Here is a 17444-nt window from a genome sequence, read left to right as displayed (position 1 = left end):
CACTTGCACTTTGCATTTCTACGCCCTCAAATCGTTGCCAGCCAGCTTGTCGTCGCCTCGCATAGACACTATACACTAGTCAAAGCGATATAAACACCTACTTATGGTTTGCTTCGGAGCATAGCTTCGTCCCTCTTGGTTGCATTGTCTGGTTCACCCGGAAATCCTGGCCCTGTAAGAGCAGGCACCCCGGGTCGAGCAGCACGCACGCATTGTTTCCTTTATCAAAGGGAGATCCCAAGTACCCGGCAGCCACAAATCACCAACCTGGAATCATCAATTTGGCCCCCTTCTCGCCGAGTGCTGAGCTGCCACACAGGTTCATGCAGTCTCGCAGCCCGTGTCTGTTGACTTGGATTGAGAGCGCGGAAGCTCTGGGTTGGCCTTGACGAGTTTCGGGCCTCCTTATATTTGCTCCCCTTGGGGAGTCTCCACCTCCCGCCTTATCAAACTTTTGACACAGAAACTGGCCACTTTTAGCCGTGTCGTTCGTTTATGGAAACAGTTAAGGGGATCCAGCGGGGCCTTTGTGTAGGCTCAATTGTTCACACCATCCAACCCCGCAACGGGCTCAACCATCCCCAACAGCGACCTTTCGGCCGGGATCGTCTCCTGCCCCACCCCCCAAAACTTAATCCATCATGCTAAGCAGCCGGGCGACTGCTCCCTCCGCCCTTCCCGACTTGGCCCCCTGTCAGACATCCGCCCAGGCCTTGCGAGGATCCTCGGCCCAGATCTTTGAAGATGACCAGCATGCTTTATCTTCTCGCGACCAAGGGGACCTGCGCGTGATACTACCCGGAACCCCACCGAGGCGCGAACAAGCTTCCAAAACTCCGCGCTCTGCTCTTCAACCTCTCCAAGAATACCACAGCGGCTTCTCAGATGTGGACATCGGATTCTCCGCTCCTCGCCCGTCTCACCACCGCCGGCAGCAGTCCTTCCCAAACCTATTCCCCAACGTCCTTGGGCACAGGACCCCATCCCCGACCGGGAAGACGCTGAGGTTTGCAGAGGAGATGCCTTACACGGGTGACTGGAGGCCTGGGAAGGCCGAGAGTCCAAGAGGCGGTCTAGCTGGCTGGCTAGGTGGCAAGGCGTCCGCGGGTGCATTGGGCGTGTCGCCAAACCCGGAAGACCTCACTCTGGATACTCCTCCACGCTCGAGGGCCGACCCTTGGCAGCCGAATCCAGACACGACACCAACGAGACTGCGAAAAAGCCAGCCGGCGAGCGGCGATTCCCCAACGCCCAAGAATACGGTAACATCGACGGCTTCGAGGTTCATCTCGGCCATCTCGAGATTTACTCAAGCACCCGCGAGCCCCACGCTCGACGACGAGCTGTGCAATTTCGACATCGAGGCGGCCCTATATCCACCCGGGTCGCCCACGGATCGTGATGCCTTCTCACCCGCCGCCTTCAAGAACCTCCAGACGAATGCGACGGGCCTGTTGTCGAAGATGCAAAACGCCTATCGCCAGCGAGTCATCGCCGTCCGAGATTTAGAAGCCGAGAAAGCAGCCCAGAAAGATGAACTAGAGGAGGCGGAGACTCGCGCAGCGCACCTGAAAATGCAGTTGGAAGGGATGGCTCTTAGGGCGGCGGAACAGGAAAAGGGGATGCAGCAGCTGATGGACCAGCTCATGGCCGAGAAGAAGGCCAGGGCGGAGGAGAAGCTGGCCCGGGAGAAGAGCATCGCCCTCATGGCCGGGGGGCCCATGGTCTCGGAAGACATGGGCGTCGATGTCGACCAGCTGCGGCGGACGTGGCGGAAGAGCGGCGACACTGTCAAGACGGACACGAGCTTCGAGTCGGACGACGAGAGCGCGGCGAGCGAGAGCGTCTTCTCGCGGTCGCGCAGTCCGACGATCCCTCCGAGCACTGTGGACGGCAGCATCATGGACGCGCCGAGCTCCCAGGCCAGGGGTAGCACGCTCAGTCCCCCGAAGCAAAAGCCGGGCCAGCAGATGAGCACGTTCCAGAAGATCATCAAGGGTATATCTGGAGATGCGGACGAGAACGGCGTGAACGGTTGCCAGAATTGCAAGGGCCAGGATGCCAGTGTCGCATGGGACACGGTCAGTGTGCTGAGAGACGAGAACAAACATTTGAAGCAACGGGTCGGCCAGCTGGAGGCGGCCGTGGAAGGCGCATTGGATTTGGTTAACGGGATAGGGCTGTGAGATACGAGTTGGCTGGCATTTTGTTGGATCTTCCCAGGCGTTTTGGGGTGGTAACGGGGCAACCAGGTAGATTGGGCAAGGATACGGGATACACCTGTTCGTGGACACAGTGATTCAGGTTCAAAGTTATATAGATCACGTATTGGCGTATGACAGGGTACACGCGCCCCAATTATACAGACGAATCAGAAATACACCCATCCTAGAAGGATTCCAAGCTTGAGGAGCAATATTCGCCAGAACAGCTGCTTGTAGAGAATAGTGAGAACGGGAAATTCCCATTTTGTGATCGGTACCTCTTGTCAGGGGGGAGGCACGGGTTTATTCAGCCCTCAGCTCAAGCGTCAGCACCCGTAGCTTGTCCTTTCCCCAGCAAACTTCAGCTCGCCCCGGGAGCATCGCAGGTTCAAGACTTGCACATATGCAGCACGCAGAGGTGTCTGGTCTGGCAATGCTTCATCCCACATCTATATGTACAGTGTCCCCTCCACAGGTTCGCCTCAGTGCTCAGTGGTGACCTTCCCCGTGGCCCTCGCCGTGGTGCTCATCCTTCATGAAATAATGCTCGTACGCGCAGTATGCCACGAAGGCCGCCGTGCCGATGCCGAGTCCGGGAAAGGCGCCCTTGAACCGGTTCCATCTGGTGAAGATTCCCCTATATCGCCATGCCTCCCTGCTGCCGAGTCAGTTCCCTAGGTCAATTGAGCTCCTGGAATCTCGGGTTGCACGAACGATCTCTCCCACGGATCGTAACGCGGGGTCCCTGTCGAGGCGACAAACTTCCTGACGTCGAAGCCGGTAATGTTCGGGCGCTCGCCGTGAGGTTGGTAGGATCGTAATATTCTGCTCAATCAATTGCGCGACGCCTTAGCATGCCAATTCCGTGTAATCTTGACATAAATAAATTCTGCGCCGAGGGCTGTGTTACATACCTTGTTGGATGCATTGTGACTTGCCAATTGTCTCGTCGTCAATCGATGATGTCCACACCACCGAGGCAGGGTAGTCGTCCTAAGTCGGTTCTGGAGATGGGACCTAGTGGGCGTGTGGCCCGGACTAACTTTGGCGCGGCAAGAAAGGCCAATGGTCCGTGCGCAAGCCAGGCGCGCGGATCTGTCACCCGCCTCTGCTGGCAGACCTCCATGCCTCCTTCCATCCGACCTATTTCACAGCTCAAGGACAACTCACTCAAGACAAAATCGCGATTCTCGAGTTCTTCTCTCGTGTTAAAAGAGCGAACACACAAGATATTGCTAACCCACCCAGCGCACGCTCAGCACTGGCCAAAGCTTTCCGAGTTTCCTCCCAGCTCAGGAATGGTTGATTTAGCAGCCGCCCTCACAGACACAGCTCTTAGGATACGGACACTGCGATAGAGGATTAAACCAGCGGCGTGCAGAGTGATGCCTCCAACGCTCAATCGGTTCCCAAGCGGGCCGGCGACCATTTCGCCCTACCACCAGCAGTTCCCTTCCCACGGCCAACACTCAACGACTCATCCCCCGCCCTTGACCGCCAACCCGTCCTACCTTAATCCCAACTCCCAGATCAACGCCTTTACAGCGAATGGAAATTTGTTAAGTTTGGCGGGGGGGCTGAACTCTGGCGGTGCGTTTGGCATCGGTGTCGGTGTCGGCAACGAATCGGGACTTGCGAGCCACGCCGCGCGCATGAGCTTCGCCCATGCCGGTAACCTCCAACAACAGCAGCAGCAGCACGCCCAGCAGCAAAGCCATGTGCTGGGCGAGCACCAGACAAGGAGTCAGGCCAAGAGCCGGATACGCGAAGTGTGGAAACACAACCTGCACGAGGAGATGGCGACCCTGCGCGACCTGGTGGACAAATACCCGTATATTGCCATGGTGCGGAACAAATGCTCTGCCCGAGGGTAACACTGTGATCTGGATAAGGCTGACGTGCGCGCGTTAGGATACCGAGTTCCCGGGCGTCGTGTCGAGGCCAATGGGCGGTTTCCGGGGCAAAAGCGACTACCACTACCAGTGCTTGCGGACGAACGTGGATATGCTGAAGGTCATCCAAATAGGTCTGACCTTGTTCAACGAGGCTGGGGAGACACCTCCTGCGAGGCCGAATTCCTCGGACTCGACAGAGCTGACTGGATCCGGGCGGAGAGGCGGCAATACCGGGCCATTCCCCTATGCCTGGCAGTTCAACTTCAAATTCTCCCTGAAGGATGACATGTTCAACCAGACGTCCATCGAATCTCTGCAACAAGCAGGGATCGACTTCGCTCTGCTCGAGCGGGATGGAATCGACCCTCACGAATTCGCCTCCCTCCTGATCCCGTCCGGGCTGGTGTGTTTCGACAACGTACGGTGGATCAGCTTTCACGGGGGCTACGACTTTGGCTACCTGACAAAACTCTTGATATGCCGGCAGCTCCCCAACGACGAGGTCGAATTCGACCAGATCATGAAGCTCTACTTCCCCTCTACGTACGACGTCAAGCATCTCATGAAGCACGCCATCAAGCTCCACAACAGCGGCATGCTCACCCCGAGCGATCCCAGCTCAGCCGAGATCCTCCAGAAGTTTGAGCACAAGTCCGGCCTCGAGCACATCGCCGAGACCCTCAAGATCAAGCGCGTCGGCAGCGCGCACCAGGCCGGCTCGGACAGCCTGATCACGGGGAGGGTGTTCTTCGCCCTGCGCGAGAAGATCTTCAACGGCGAGATCTCGGACGACCACCTGGGCAAGGTCTGGGGCCTCGGCATCCCCGACTTCTCCCTCGTGGGCATGACCATCGGTGCCGGCCAGGCCGAGAACACCCCGTCCAACAACAACAACGGCCAGAACGGCACGCAGAACGGCGCGCCGAGCACACCCAACACGGCCAACGTCGGCCTCGCGAGCACGCCCGCCGCCCAGTCGCACAACACCAACGGCATGAGCGGCCTTGGGCCAATGACGCCCGGCGGCGGGGGCGGCGTCTTTGGCGCGTTTGCGTTTGGCGGGAATGCGAGGTAAAAAGGGCTCGGGGGCGACGGCGGGGTGGGGATGCTACTTCCAACAAGGCGGGGGTTTTCAGACGACTTATTATCTCTCGGGCGAGGGGGCGGGTGTTCCCAGGGGTTTTTCGGGGCGGAGGGGTTTTTGGCTTGACTCCTGCTCTTTCATCTTGTAGGTCAAAGGGAATCCTAAAAAAAACGGCTCCTTCTTTTCGGGTGCTTCTGTTTTTATTCGCTGGGCGGGTCATGCTATCTCTCTCTAAATACCTATACTGTCTGTCAAGCCCTGATGGATATGCTTCCTACAGCTGGAAGTCGCTGTGGTTCTCTCTCCATCCCTACCTATCCTCCATCTATCCTCCAAAACCAACATGACCGGGAACCGTCGTTTCTGTATTTATATTATGCTCTGGTGTGTGTATGTATGGCTTCCGGTTCTAGCGGACTTTGGAGGGAAGGTTGAGCGCTGTTTCTGTGTGAGTGCATACTTAGGTAGGTAGCAAATCAAGGCCATGAACGTTGGTTGATTAAGACTCATGGACACGAGTGAGCCCCTGGATGTATGGATAGATGTATAAGGAGGTGGGTGCCTGGCTCCTTTTCATGTTGAAGCCCTGCCTGTACCGTAGGAGATCCCAATACGTTGGGTGCTGGGTTCGTATCTACAAAGAGCGCTCGAAATACCCCAAAAAAAAGCAAGAAAAACAAAAGAACGCAACCAAGTTAAGCCCCCAATACGCCCGTCCCTCGGAACGCCGCTGGATGCAATCTTCGTGTCCAGTTCCCAATACGCGCTGAAAGGAGTATGCCACACTTACTCTCCTGGCCAAAGCAACGCCATCATCAGTAGATACAGCAAACGGCTCCAGGAAACCCAATCTCCGTTCCGCCTGATGTGTCGTTGGATTCTATCCCAATCTTCCCACAACCCCACCATCCTTTCCCCCTTATATCAGGTGATGAACACCTTCTTCATCTTATCCCGCGGATAGATATCCCCCGTGACCAGATCCTTGACTAGCCCCTGCGGCAGGTTCGTCTTGACGGCGTACTCCTCCAGGCGGGCCTTGCCGTAGACCCTCCCGTTGGGCAGCAGCATCAGGTCGTGCTCGACGTGGCTCTTGCTGTGGTGGGCGTAGGGGACGTGGCGGGCCAGCTCGTTCAGCTCGGTCGAGCAGATGGGGCAAACGCTGGCGGTCAGGCTCATGCTGTGCGACGGCTGCGACGAGCTGGTGGCGAGCCAGCCGTGGCAGGCGGGCGTCTTGAGGGCGGAGAGCCCCGACGAGAGCGCGACATGAAGGAGCGGGTAGGAAGGGAGGGCGAGAAGCCTGTTATGGTCCCTGGCGAAGAGGTCCGATAGCATCGTCCAGCGTGCCGGGCTGTAGAGCTCCGAGTAGGGCCAGGGGGCCATCGAGGACACCGTCGCGGACGGTTGGCCGGGGCTGGCGTGGTCGGGGTGCGGGCGGAAGGCGAGGAGCCCGGCTGCCTGGTTGACGAGGACTGGGTACCTGTCGCGGTAGGGGATCAGATACTTCTTTGCGTGCGCGATGGCCTCGAGGAGCTTGGGCATCGACTGGGTTCGCACAAGCTCAATGTACTGCTGGAAGCGAAGCAGGAACTCGAGACAGGACTAAAGAGCATGGTCAGGCAAATCTCTTTTGGGAGGTGAAATATAGCCGACACAGAGGCAGACGGGGGGGTTGATACGTACGTCCATCTTGCGCAGCTCTTTCTTATTGTCGTTGCACCAGGCCAATGCCTCAGTGACACTGCCCTCCTTGAGCGATTTGCGGATCTTGTTCATGGCCACGAAGGTCTCTATATCCACCAAGTCCCCGATCTGGCGTTCGTCGGCGAGAGCAGAGGCAGAGGCGCAATAACCGTGCCGGAGGAGGTAGTCGACCAGAAGCCTGTCAAGCCGCTGCTGTGACCAAGCCTCATACTTGACATCCTCAATAGTGTGCATGTCCGATATCTCCTGGAGGTGTGCAAACCGAGCATTGATCTGCTTATACAGCCGCGCCTCCTCGTCGGCATATCCACCGAGCTTCTGTTTCAGGCCCCTCATCTTTGCCAGCATCGTATCGAGGCTCTTGAGGACATCTTCGGGCGAGTTCTTGCCGTTTAACGAGCCGGTCGCGGCATCCTTTAACAGGCCCTTCACTGTTGTCGAATCCTTCTCGAAGGTCCAATGCGCAGACCGGAAGTTTTTTCGCAGAAGTTCGTATGGCAATCGGAGGAGTGGTTGGTCCTACATAGAAGGGTAATGAGCATTGCGTACCCCCACTAGGATACAGTTATGCAGGTTGGAATGATGGGGCAAAATTCCCCCTTCAGTAAACCCAGTTGCACTTACGAGAAGGAGATGATTGTCATGGTTAATCTTGGATACTTCGTAGTCTCCCATCGTGAAGCTGTATGAATAGGTTACGGCATCTACAAGAACGATCAGGTAAAACGAAAGAGGAGGAATCAGAGCTCCATCATGCTGTCACGAGCGAGCTAGGTGGATTTGGGACTGGAAGGAGAGGGTGGTGTTATCGTTATCAGCACGTGGGGGGGTTGGCCACAGAGTCGACCCCACTTCCGCGCCTCCCGCCAACGCTTGCAATAGCCACAAGGCCAGCCTGACAAACAAGCAGAATAGGGAGACGGGACTTCTTTTTTTGGGAGGAGTACATCTAGTCATCTAATCAAGTGCTGCCTACCTACCTCCCTAGGTACCTACCTATGTATTGGATGGCAAGCTCCGCCACCATGTAGTGTAGGTAGATAAGTCTTGACGATGGGTTGCTAGTGTCTGTCTTTGTTCAGCAGAATGGTGGGGAGCCCCGTGATATCAGGGGGAGCCTTGTAGCTCGGAGATGGTGGGGCAGCCGACCTTGGCATGCTCTCTGAGGAGTGTGAGGCCCATCACTTGACGCAGCGAAAAGGGCCACAAGTGAAACAATGGGATGGTAATCTGTCGAGTACACTTTACAATGATAGTGCGACAGCCAGAGTGGAACTCAGGGCTATTCCTCAAGTTGAGGGACTTCCATCTGGAGAATACCTAGGTAATGTAGGTTCCATGTAAGGATATCGGGATATTCTTATCAAACTGCCTTACATAAGATTACGAGGTTAGCCACGATGATATCACAAAATACATACGCGGTGGCGTCGCCAGCCAGGAAGGTTTTTGGCTTGAAGAGCCGAGTCATATGACATCCTTGTTCATTGTCCTCTGCAGCAACACAAACATTAGGAGTGTGCACCCACATGCTGGTCATCCAAGGCGCTGGTGTGGTGTGGGGGGAAGTATTTCGCAATACGGATCTTGCCATTGCCTGAAGTGGCCCGTGCTCACACCAGAGAGTGTCTAGCCCCCTAGACACTGGTCTCTGATTGGGCAGTAGCCCTTACTCTTGCCTGAGGTGACGGCCAACCTATATATACTTCACGTGGTCGCCCGCTCACCTGACTTTCCTCCCTTCTCCCTCCCACTCAGGCCAATGTGAGATTTGCTTGTCAAGATCGATATATCAGCCCGGCAAAGCATATCTCGAGGCATTTTTTTCTCGACATCATTTTCCTTCGTTCTCAGGAACCCAGGATTGCCTACCTGTTGATGGGGATCGGCCTAAAGTTGTTGTCGCCGCAAAACACGTGCTGATTCACGATCCATCACGTTTTTTCGCGCACGTTTCAAAGCACATGATCTGAGCGAGACCAGATCACCAACAGGTACGCTAACGCATTTCACTCTGTCGAATGTTTGAATAGAGCGCGACGAGCATTTGTACTTTCAGTCAGATTTGATGATGGGCATGTTGCCGCAGTGTTCAAGCATTTTGAGTCTGTCGGAAAAGTTTGACAGGTTGTCGCAGCCTTATTGAGGAGAAGAGGGCACCCCAATCTTATCACACTTTCATCACCAGCCCTCCCAACGTTTCTCCACAGCCATCATGACCACTCTATGAATGCTTGAGCGTATGTTTGCCCCTTTTTTCCTGGCACTTTTTGTATTTCTTTCCTTCTGATTTCCTTCCTTTTTTTTCTCTTTTCTTTTTTCTTGTGTTTTCTTTTTTTCGCTTCAAATACACAAATCTGTTTTCATGATTGCGCCTGGGCTGGTGTCACCAGTTGGGCAAGACGGCGTATTCTCTGCATGCTGCATGCTGTAATCGAGAATAAGCTGTTCTCTGCTTTAAAATGGCAACGTCAACTTCTATTCAATGGCCGCTTCCCTACACACCAGTTATCACAGAGCCATTCACAACACCAGGCCTAATTCTTGTGAATCATCGCCATCCAGCCAGCAAGCCAGTGCATGTTATATTTCTGTTGCCAGTGACATGGCACCTTCTCCTATGACGTTTCTGTGGAGCTAAAACACCCCCTGTATCTCCGTGTACGCTAACAGTTCAGACAACCAGCACCGAGAAATACCCAGAACCTATTACTCAAATAACAGACCTCTGCCTTCAACCTTGCAAGTCGGTATGGCTGATACTCTCGGCGTGGAACAGCCTGATCTTTCTGGTGTTGGCATCACCTCAACGCACAAGCGCAAGCGTGACTCCGAGTCTGCATCCCCTGATTCCCGTCGTTCTAGGCGGGGTCAACCAGCGGCAGTTATGGGGGAGCCAGATGCTGCCACAGCAGCCTTCATCGAGAGTGCTGTTAACGCAGCTCAGGCTGCCCAGGAGCATGTCAATGTAGACGATTTCAGTGCTCTTCAGCAAGCTGCTGCCGATCACAGCGAGGCAGCTGATCCAGCCAATGCCTCCAGCACTGCCGCTGCCGCACTTGGGTCTATGTATCCCACTCTACATGTTCCACAGTCCACCGAGGAGACCTTTGCTGCCCAAACCGGTGCGGAAGTCGATCATCATCCTGATACCTCTTTCAACACGTCGGCTGTGAGTCAGCCCGATGGTCTCCCTGCTCCGACAGCTCCCATGCAGCACCCAAATGGTGTTCAGGAACAGCGATACAGTGGCCCTGCCAACCCCAAGCCAGCAGTTGGGTCTGAGGAATGGCACAAGATGCGGAAGGATAACCACAAAGAGGGTAAGATTCCCTCATTGCCCTTGATTGCCCCCTCGATACGTAAGCATAAACTTACATGCTTTCAGTCGAGCGTCGCCGCCGCGAGACCATCAATGAGGGCATCAACGAGTTGGCCAAGATAGTTCCTGGCTGTGAGAAGAACAAGGGGTCAATCCTCCAGCGCGCTGTTCAGTTCATCACACAGCTCAAGGAGAATGAGCAGCAGAACATTGAGAAATGGACTTTGGAGAAGCTGCTTACAGAGCAAGCCATTGCGGAACTCAGCACTTCTAATGATAAGCTCAAGCAGGAGTGCGATCGCCTCTATCGCGAGTTGGAGACTTGGAAGAAGGCTGCTCAAAGTGAGAAGGATGAGCCTGGTATCTCTGGCTAGGGAGCCTTTGGTAGGGGCTGAACTCTTTTCTTCGCTTGGCGTCTTGGTTTTTGTTTTCTTTGATCGCTTGCCTACAACTATACCCGGGTGTGGGATTTTTGCCGGCCCTTTAGTGTGTATTATCGCCGAGTTTTGGGACTTGGTTGGTCCCTTACTTGGTCGAAATAGGGATGGGGCTAGTTCATGGTTGGGAGGCTTCGTTGGCATTTCTTCTTCGGTTGGGTTGGTTTGGTAGGGATTTTGGCTCTTGGGGGGGGATTGTGCAAAGGCATCATCATGTGATGAAAATTGCTGCAGGATCTTGCAACCCCTGATGACCCGGCACTATGGAACAAACATATGACGAGGTCCAGGAGACACTAGGAGTTCGGAGTAGGATATGGAGTTGTCTGCCTGGCAGGCCTCAGCAAAGCATGTATTGCGCAATGAATGTCCCGAGACACTCGCCAGATTTACTATGATGCTGTACTGATGGTGTTATTAGCATGGTAAGGTTGTTACTTTGACCTTGGGAGGTAGTGGCGTTTGTTTTGCCTCGTGCCCATCAGTTGAGAAGTCCTTGTCAAGCGTGGAACTTCAACTTTATGACCCCTGCAGGGGCTAGACTCCAGTCTCGGTCACCTGGATAGGCTGATGAGTGCAGTCAACCTAACTTACCCCGCAAGCTTTGGAGGCGACCGTCGGACCTAGGTGGGGTTTGTTGGCAGCATTCCGCACCAGTGGGAATCTACCCGCTTCATGACGTCGGTACTTGAGCCAAGCCAACCCCTGTTGTTTGCGAGCTATCGTGCTGTTGTGACTCCTCGCCAACCCGCATTTGTGCAAGCCTCTCCACTTCCACATCATCAAGCCTCTTTGCCCCTCCTGCGAGCATCCTCTGAGGCTTCTAGGGCGCTCCTGATAAGCCGGCGATAGCCAGTCATACAACCACCTCCCTCCCCTCCCTGTTTCTGTTTCCCAATCGTGTGCGCCCTTGACGCGTCCGACAACGGTGGGCAAAGATATGAGCACAATGGCTGCAATACGAACCAGTGTACTAAGACGTTCCTTGAGCAGCCCTATTCAGAGTCTCCCACTCATTTCGGAAGCTGGCTCACTGCGAGCATTCCCCAAGATTTCTCACCGTCCATTTTCCATTTCGAGCTCCAAGATGACGTCGTACTATGCCGGCTGGGAGCCCGAGGGCCCGACCGTCAAGACGGAGATTCCTGGCCCGAAGTCAAAGGAGGCGATTGCAAAGCTGGACAAGGTCTTTGACACGAGGGCCTTGAACATGCTCACCGATTTCCAGAAGAGCTCTGGAAATTACATCGCCGATCCGGACGGCAACGTCTTGCTAGACGTGTTAGTCCCCCCCCCCCCTCTTTCCAATTCCTCCTCTCCCTTCGTTTGCGGAACGCAGTCTAACCTGCCTGCCCCCAGATATGCCCAGATAGCCTCCATTCCTCTCGGGTATAACAACCCGGCTCTTGCCAAGGCTGCGCGGAGCGATGAGATGGTGAGCAGTCTCATCAACCGTCCCGCCCTCGGCAACTTCCCTCCGCATGACTGGGCGCATGTCCTTGAAAGCGGTATCCTCAGGGTCGCCCCCAAGGGCCTCAACCAGGTCTTTACCGCCATGGCCGGGTCGGATGCCAACGAGACCGCCTACAAGGCGGCCTTCATGTGGCGACGGCAACACGACCGCGGCGGGCCCAACGTCGAGTTCACCGAGGAGGAGATGGCGAGCGCGATGAACAACGCCGAGCCCGGCGCCTCGCAGCATCTCAGCATCATGAGCTTCAAGTCGGCCTTCCACGGGCGCCTGTTCGGCAGCCTGAGCACGACACGCAGCAAGCCGATCCACAAGCTCGACATCCCCGCCTTCGACTGGCCGCAGGCCACGTTCCCGCAGCTCAAGTACCCGCTGGAGCAGCACGCCGAGGAGAACGCCGCGGCGGAGAAGGCGTCGCTCGACGAGGTCGAGCACCTGATCCTCAACTACCACATCCCGCCCTGCGCCGTCGTCGTCGAGCCCATCCAGTCCGAGGGCGGCGACAACCACGCGTCGCCGGCCTTCTTCCGCGGCCTCCGCGCCGTCACCCGCAAGCACGGCGTGCTCCTGATCGTCGACGAGGTGCAGACCGGCCTGGGCGCCACGGGCAAGTTCTGGGCCCACGAGCACTGGGACCTGTCCGACCCGCCGGACATGGTCACCTTCAGCAAGAAGGCCCAGACCGCCGGCTACTACTACGGCAACCCGGAGCTGCGGCCCAACAAGCCGTACCGCCAGTTCAACACGTGGATGGGCGACCCGGCGCGGGCGCTCCTCTTCCGCGCCATCGTCGACGAGGTCGAGCGCCTCGACCTGGTCTCGCGCACCGCCGCCGTCGGCGACTACCTGTTCGGCCGGCTCGAGGGCCTCGCGGCCAGGTTCCCCGACGAGTTCCGCAACCTGCGCGGCAAGGGGGCCGGCACCTTCATCGCCTTCGACAGCCCGCGCCGCGACGAGTTCCTTCGCCGCGCAAAGGCGCTCGGCGTCAACGTCGGGGGCAGCGGCGTGAGCGCCGTCCGGCTCAGGCCCATGCTCATCTTCCAGGAGAGCCACGCCGATATACTGCTGAAGGTGTTTGAGAAGATTGTTTCCACGTGAGATAAATAATTGGGCGAGGGAAGAAGGGGAGAGGGAGAGTGTGAATTTGTTGTATCGTCTCTTCCTAGGTAGTTTCATTGGCTTGGCACCGGGATAAAAGGGGATGAAACAAAATTGAAGAGAAATCAACCAGAATCCAGTATGATCTCTCAAGCCTTAATGGCAAAGCCCCCGAGAATGCCCAGTGGTTTGAAGCAAGTCTTCAACGGTGGATCGACGAATGGTTTCCACGTCTTCTATGTTTTACCACACCTAGCCTAAAGCATACACCAATGGATTCATGACATTCCATGATTTGGCTGGGTGGCCATCGGACAAGAACGGCCTGATATCTCTCTATCCTCGCTGTCTATGTTGAATCCCACAAGTTACCCAGCCGGCGCAGCCCCCCCCAAAAAAGAAAGGGTATCTTCACTCTTGAACATATTGTACATATATCATACACACATGATCACCGCACCGGGCCCACGTCCGATCGGTCTTTTCTTTCGTCGAAGCGAATCATTCCATTATCCGGCCTTGCTTGGTGCAGCCAGCTATGTCGAGTCATCATGACCCGAAGCAAAAAAAAAAAAGGATCCACGGAAACCACCCGGCCGGGGCATTATTTTCCTCTCGGCACCCCCAACCGACCGACTTATGGCAAATCGGGTGGGTACACACAAATGCATTTCGACCTCCTTCCGTTGCAAAGAGCTCCAGAAATGATAAGAAGAAAGTTATAAAAACAACGAGGAGAAACACCGTCCCATGGCAAGAGGTATCACCGACACCAAGTTGCCAACCCTGACGTTGTCAGATATACCAGCCTTCTTCCGGTTCCAAGTATGCGTAAAGCGAGAGGAAGAGAGAGAAACACGAGGGCAAGAAATACATGTCCCCCCATGGGGCTAGACGGTGCCTAGATGTTCGCTGCCCTGCCCTGTCCTTGTCCCGTGCATGCGTCCAAAGACCGAGGGAGGGAAAAAAGGGGGGGAAATAAAAGATGAACAATAGGACGAGGAAAAGAACCGAAAGATGCTACCAGCAATGCAATATGCCCCTAAAAGTACACGGGATGGTAAAAACACACACAAAAAGTGGCCGCAACGCCTCGGGTCCATCATCCATGCATGCCTGGGCTTCGAAAAAGATCCTGGGCATCCCCATTTAGCCCTTATTACGTTTTAGTGGCTGAGGACCTCCTGCTTCTGGGACTTCTCATGGCCCATGGAGCTGCTGCCTTCTGCAGCCGACCTGGGCCCATCCGGATCCACGTCACTCCCTGCCTCGTAACCACCCAGGCTGTTGTTGGTCTGGAAGTGCTGCTCGTCCAGCCGCGGGTGTTCGAGCTTCGCATCCCGCGTGGCCGCCTCGTCGTGCGGCCGCCCCAGCACCACCTTCTCCCCCTCCCCCTCGTTCTGCAGCTTGGTAGCCTCGGCTTCATCCTCCAGCCGCTGGGCCTCCTCGTTCTCCCGCATCAGGGCCTCCTCCTGCTCCCTCATCGATCGCTCTTCCTCGGTCATCGGCGTGTCTGCCACGCCCGCAGGGGGAGGTGGCGGGGGAGGCGGGGGCGACGGCGCGTCCGCCTCGTCCTCCTTGAGTCGCTTGGCCGACGGGGTTTCCGAGGGCGTCAGCTGGCCCGGAGACTCTGCCTCGTCGTCCTCCCGCTTCCGCTTCCGGTCCTGCGAGCTACCGGGGGAACTGACAAGGTCTTCAACCTCCGACATCATTACAGCCTCGTCGTCTTCCTCGACCGCCTCCTTACTCGCCGCCTCAACGGAGGGGCCAGCGAGGTTCGGATCCGGGCCACTCGAGCCCCTCCTTGCAGCGTGTCTGGCAGCCCGCTCGGCCTTCTTCTTCTCATGCTCCCTGAATTTCTCGACAGCACGGTCAAAGAAGTCCTTCACGTACTGCTTGACCTTCTTCTCCTGCTTGACCGTGATGGAGGTCGGGTCATCTACTCTGCCGTTCTTGTAATCAGACGCAACGAGCTTCTTGTTGATGTCCCTGCCAAATTTCTTCAACTCCTCCTTTGGGAGCTTATGGCGAAACTTGTCCATCACATACTTGACGTGGGGGAAAAGCTACGAGACGTTAGCAACCGGGGGGCTCGTCAACAAGGATGGGGAGCGTGGCAAACCGTGTTCTCGTAGATCTTCATCTGTTTCTCGACCGGTAGGGACCGCCACTTTTCCTTCTTGGGTTCCGGTACGGGCGTGCCGACCTGCTGGGGTGTGTGAGAGGCAGACGGCCTGGGCGTAGGCTCCTTGGTGAGGCTGTCGATGATGTCCTGCAGCGCCTTCTGGTTCTCCTGTGCCTTTGAGGGGCCTCTCGGGACATCATTGGCCGGTGCGGTGGGACGTTTCCAGGTCGTCGCCCCGCTCTTGTTATAGTAGTAGTAGGCGCCGCTATCGTCAGTCGCGACGAACCAGCCAGCAGGCAGGTTATGTGTAGGCGGTTTGCGTAGCGGTCGTTGGCCATTGAAGAAACTGGAGTTGCGCTGCGGAACATTGCTTCGAGGGCCCTTGGGAATCACGAGTTTCGCGAACGGGTCGGGCTTGGAAGCCTCCTCCTCGCGGTCCATGTTGCGGCGCTCCTCAAAGGAGTTCGCGGTGGGCGCATTGGGATCAAACTTCTTGCGGGGAATGCGATAGGCAGTCTCCAGTTTGCTCCATTCGTCCACCAGCCGCTTGGACTCGAACGCGACGTCTTGGTGCTCTGATGAAGCCAGGTCCTCGATCGTGGCCTCGATCTTGGAGTCGGAGATCTTGTTCTTGGTGAGGCGGGGCAGTTTGTACAGAATGTCGAGTATTTGCAGCACGACGTTGGTGTCGTCAACGAAGGTGTTCAGCGTGGTTTTCAGGATCTGATAGCCGTGCATGCGGACTACCCGGTGGCGCACCCGGTCATCGTCGGCATTCTGGATGCGGGCCAGCAGCTTGACAGCAATCCATTTCTCCTTGCCTTGCATCAGAGCAGCCATGACCTTGGTGACGCCTTCCTCAGAAAGGCCGCGGGGCTGCAAACTGTTAACATACTCCTCGTCGTCCTCGCTCGGTTTTTTCTTCCGCGGTCGCTTCGCAACGGTCGTGTCCCAGCTGTCGCCATCGTCGATGCCTAGGGCCTCGATGGTGGCTAGAGGCAATTTGGTGGCGCGCTCCGTCTGGGTCTTGCCGCCAATGTAGCCAGTGCAGTTTGGCTCGGCGCAGTAGCAGGGCTGGGGATCGGCGCCGTAGCGGTCCACGTTGTAGTTGAAAACCAGCTCCTCTCCAGCCTTGATTGCGCGCGAGGAGAAAATGCCCATGCGCAGCTTCTCGCCAACCACCCATTTGTCCACGTAGCAGTTGGGGTTGCATGAGTGATTGCAGAACCGGCCGAGATTGCCCTTCTTGGTTGCGTCGACAAACTCACTCTTGGTCAGTGACATGAAGTAGAAGTGCTTGATCCCCTCCTCGTCATACTGTATCATGCGCCGCCGGAAAGTAGGCTCATTGATGACCTCGCCAATGTATTCGAAGATAAAGTCATTGGCCTGGAGGTCGACGTCTGTCCTCAGTCCAAACCCCTTCTTCTCGGTCTTGATGACCGAGACGCTGGCATATTGCTTTTGCTGGAATCGTTGGTTCTGGCATCCGTCTCCGCAGTTGCAATCGCGATCCACACACTCCATCTTCGTAGCCCTGTTGATGCAGTCGGAGTCCTCACCGCAAGCGTAGTTCTTGCCATCACCTGCTCGGGGGAGACCAGTCAGCGAGGGTGCCACTACAGGGTGCGCAAAAATAGGAATATTGGGCTACTTACGCCATCCTTCTGCGCAGTCACAGTCCAGGGCATCGTGTTGTGACGAGCCCATATGCTTCGAGCCGTAGAGACAGTCATTAATTACCTGGAAGGTCTCGCAGGACTCGGTAGTGACGTCGGGAAGGTGTGAGAACAGCCGCGGGGTAGGCTTGACGCTTTTCTGTGAAGCTTTCCGGGAAAGTCTGGGGAACGAGCCGTTGCTGGGTGTAGAAGCGCTGTCGCTACCGGCCTTCACATCGTCGCGCGACACGCTTGAAGCTCTCGAGTTGGCATGGGAGAGATTTGGGCTGGTTGATGTACTCCTCTGCTCTTTCTTGTTGGCCTTTATGCCGTTTATTTTCGGTACGTCTTCACTCTTCGCATCCCCGTTGACACCTGAGATGTGCTCGCCATCCTCCCTCTTCACAGTCAACATCCTTGGGTCGAGGCCAGCGCCTGTTCAGTGG

General features: G+C 56.2%; 7 protein-coding genes across 7 annotated transcripts; 4 read left to right on the top strand and 3 right to left on the bottom strand.

The window, feature by feature from the left end:
- Positions 1-803: 803 nt before the first annotated feature.
- Positions 804-2186, top strand: QBC33DRAFT_433326 (uncharacterized protein; the record flags this gene model as incomplete). The annotated part of the gene is made up of 2 exons (XM_060424163.1): positions 804-1120; positions 1169-2186. Coding segments are annotated over 2 exons (1335 nt in total), but the record flags the coding sequence as incomplete, so codon positions are not given.
- A 113-nt stretch (positions 2187-2299) lies between these two features.
- QBC33DRAFT_532212 (putative nadh:ubiquinone oxidoreductase) lies at positions 2300-3254 on the bottom strand. Its single transcript, XM_060427362.1, has 3 exons — positions 3119-3254; positions 2919-3029; positions 2300-2859 (listed from the first exon to the last, which is right to left on the bottom strand). Exons 1-3 carry the CDS (start codon positions 3130-3132, stop codon positions 2694-2696), a joined length of 291 nt encoding a protein of 96 aa, XP_060285305.1. The 5' UTR covers positions 3133-3254; the 3' UTR covers positions 2300-2693.
- Positions 3255-3299: 45 nt separating this feature from the next.
- Positions 3300-5255, top strand: QBC33DRAFT_532209 (putative ccr4-not transcription complex subunit 7 protein). The gene is made up of 2 exons (XM_060427361.1): positions 3300-4048; positions 4116-5255. The coding sequence occupies exons 1-2, from the start codon at positions 3590-3592 to the stop codon at positions 5172-5174; spliced, it is 1518 nt and encodes a 505-aa protein (XP_060285304.1). The 5' UTR covers positions 3300-3589; the 3' UTR covers positions 5175-5255.
- A 775-nt stretch (positions 5256-6030) lies between these two features.
- On the bottom strand, positions 6031-7802 carry QBC33DRAFT_341602 (CTLH/CRA C-terminal to lish motif domain-containing protein). Its single transcript, XM_060423757.1, has 3 exons — positions 7512-7802; positions 6867-7406; positions 6031-6785 (listed from the first exon to the last, which is right to left on the bottom strand). Exons 1-3 carry the CDS (start codon positions 7560-7562, stop codon positions 6108-6110), a joined length of 1269 nt encoding a protein of 422 aa, XP_060285303.1. The 5' UTR covers positions 7563-7802; the 3' UTR covers positions 6031-6107.
- Positions 7803-9639: 1837 nt separating this feature from the next.
- Positions 9640-10583, top strand: QBC33DRAFT_557143 (putative helix-loop-helix dna binding protein; the record flags this gene model as incomplete). The annotated part of the gene is made up of 2 exons (XM_060429784.1): positions 9640-10210; positions 10276-10583. 2 exons carry the CDS (start codon positions 9640-9642, stop codon positions 10581-10583), a joined length of 879 nt encoding a protein of 292 aa, XP_060285302.1.
- Positions 10584-11733: 1150 nt separating this feature from the next.
- Positions 11734-13215, top strand: QBC33DRAFT_447932 (aminotransferase class-III-domain-containing protein; the record flags this gene model as incomplete). Its single annotated transcript, XM_060424447.1, has 2 exons — positions 11734-11927; positions 12006-13215. The coding sequence occupies 2 exons, from the start codon at positions 11734-11736 to the stop codon at positions 13213-13215; spliced, it is 1404 nt and encodes a 467-aa protein (XP_060285301.1).
- Positions 13216-14381: 1166 nt separating this feature from the next.
- Positions 14382-17413, bottom strand: QBC33DRAFT_605309 (uncharacterized protein; the record flags this gene model as incomplete). Its single annotated transcript, XM_060432277.1, has 3 exons — positions 14382-15281; positions 15338-16926; positions 16999-17413. The coding sequence occupies 3 exons, from the start codon at positions 17411-17413 to the stop codon at positions 14382-14384; spliced, it is 2904 nt and encodes a 967-aa protein (XP_060285300.1).
- Positions 17414-17444: the final 31 nt, after the last annotated feature.

This window comes from Phialemonium atrogriseum (genome assembly GCF_030411735.1).
Source record: "Phialemonium atrogriseum strain 8032-3 unplaced genomic scaffold QBC33scaffold_7, whole genome shotgun sequence".
Classification (NCBI taxonomy): domain Eukaryota; kingdom Fungi; phylum Ascomycota; class Sordariomycetes; order Cephalothecales; family Cephalothecaceae; genus Phialemonium; species Phialemonium atrogriseum.
The sequence above is the reverse complement of the archived record's forward strand: the minus strand, read 5'-3'. Positions and strand labels throughout refer to the sequence as shown.

Bases quoted from the DNA above. Each gene is read 5' to 3' on its own strand.
- QBC33DRAFT_341602 (XM_060423757.1), bottom strand. From the start codon at position 7,562: ATGGGAGACTACGAAGTATCCAAGATTAACCATGACAATCATCTCCTT. The intron at 7,407-7,511 runs GTAAGTGCAACT...CCTTCTATGTAG, and splicing joins ATGACAATCATCTCCTTCTC to GACCAACCACTCCTCCGATT. The intron at 6,786-6,866 runs GTACGTATCAAC...CATGCTCTTTAG, and splicing joins AAGAGCTGCGCAAGATGGAC to TCCTGTCTCGAGTTCCTGCT.
- QBC33DRAFT_532209 (XM_060427361.1), top strand. From the start codon at position 3,590: ATGCCTCCAACGCTCAATCGGTTCCCAAGCGGGCCGGCGACCATTTCG. The intron at 4,049-4,115 runs GTGCGGAACAAA...TGCGCGCGTTAG, and splicing joins AATACCCGTATATTGCCATG to GATACCGAGTTCCCGGGCGT.
- QBC33DRAFT_532212 (XM_060427362.1), bottom strand. The intron at 2,860-2,918 runs GTTCGTGCAACC...ACTCGGCAGCAG, and splicing joins TACGATCCGTGGGAGAGATC to GGAGGCATGGCGATATAGGG.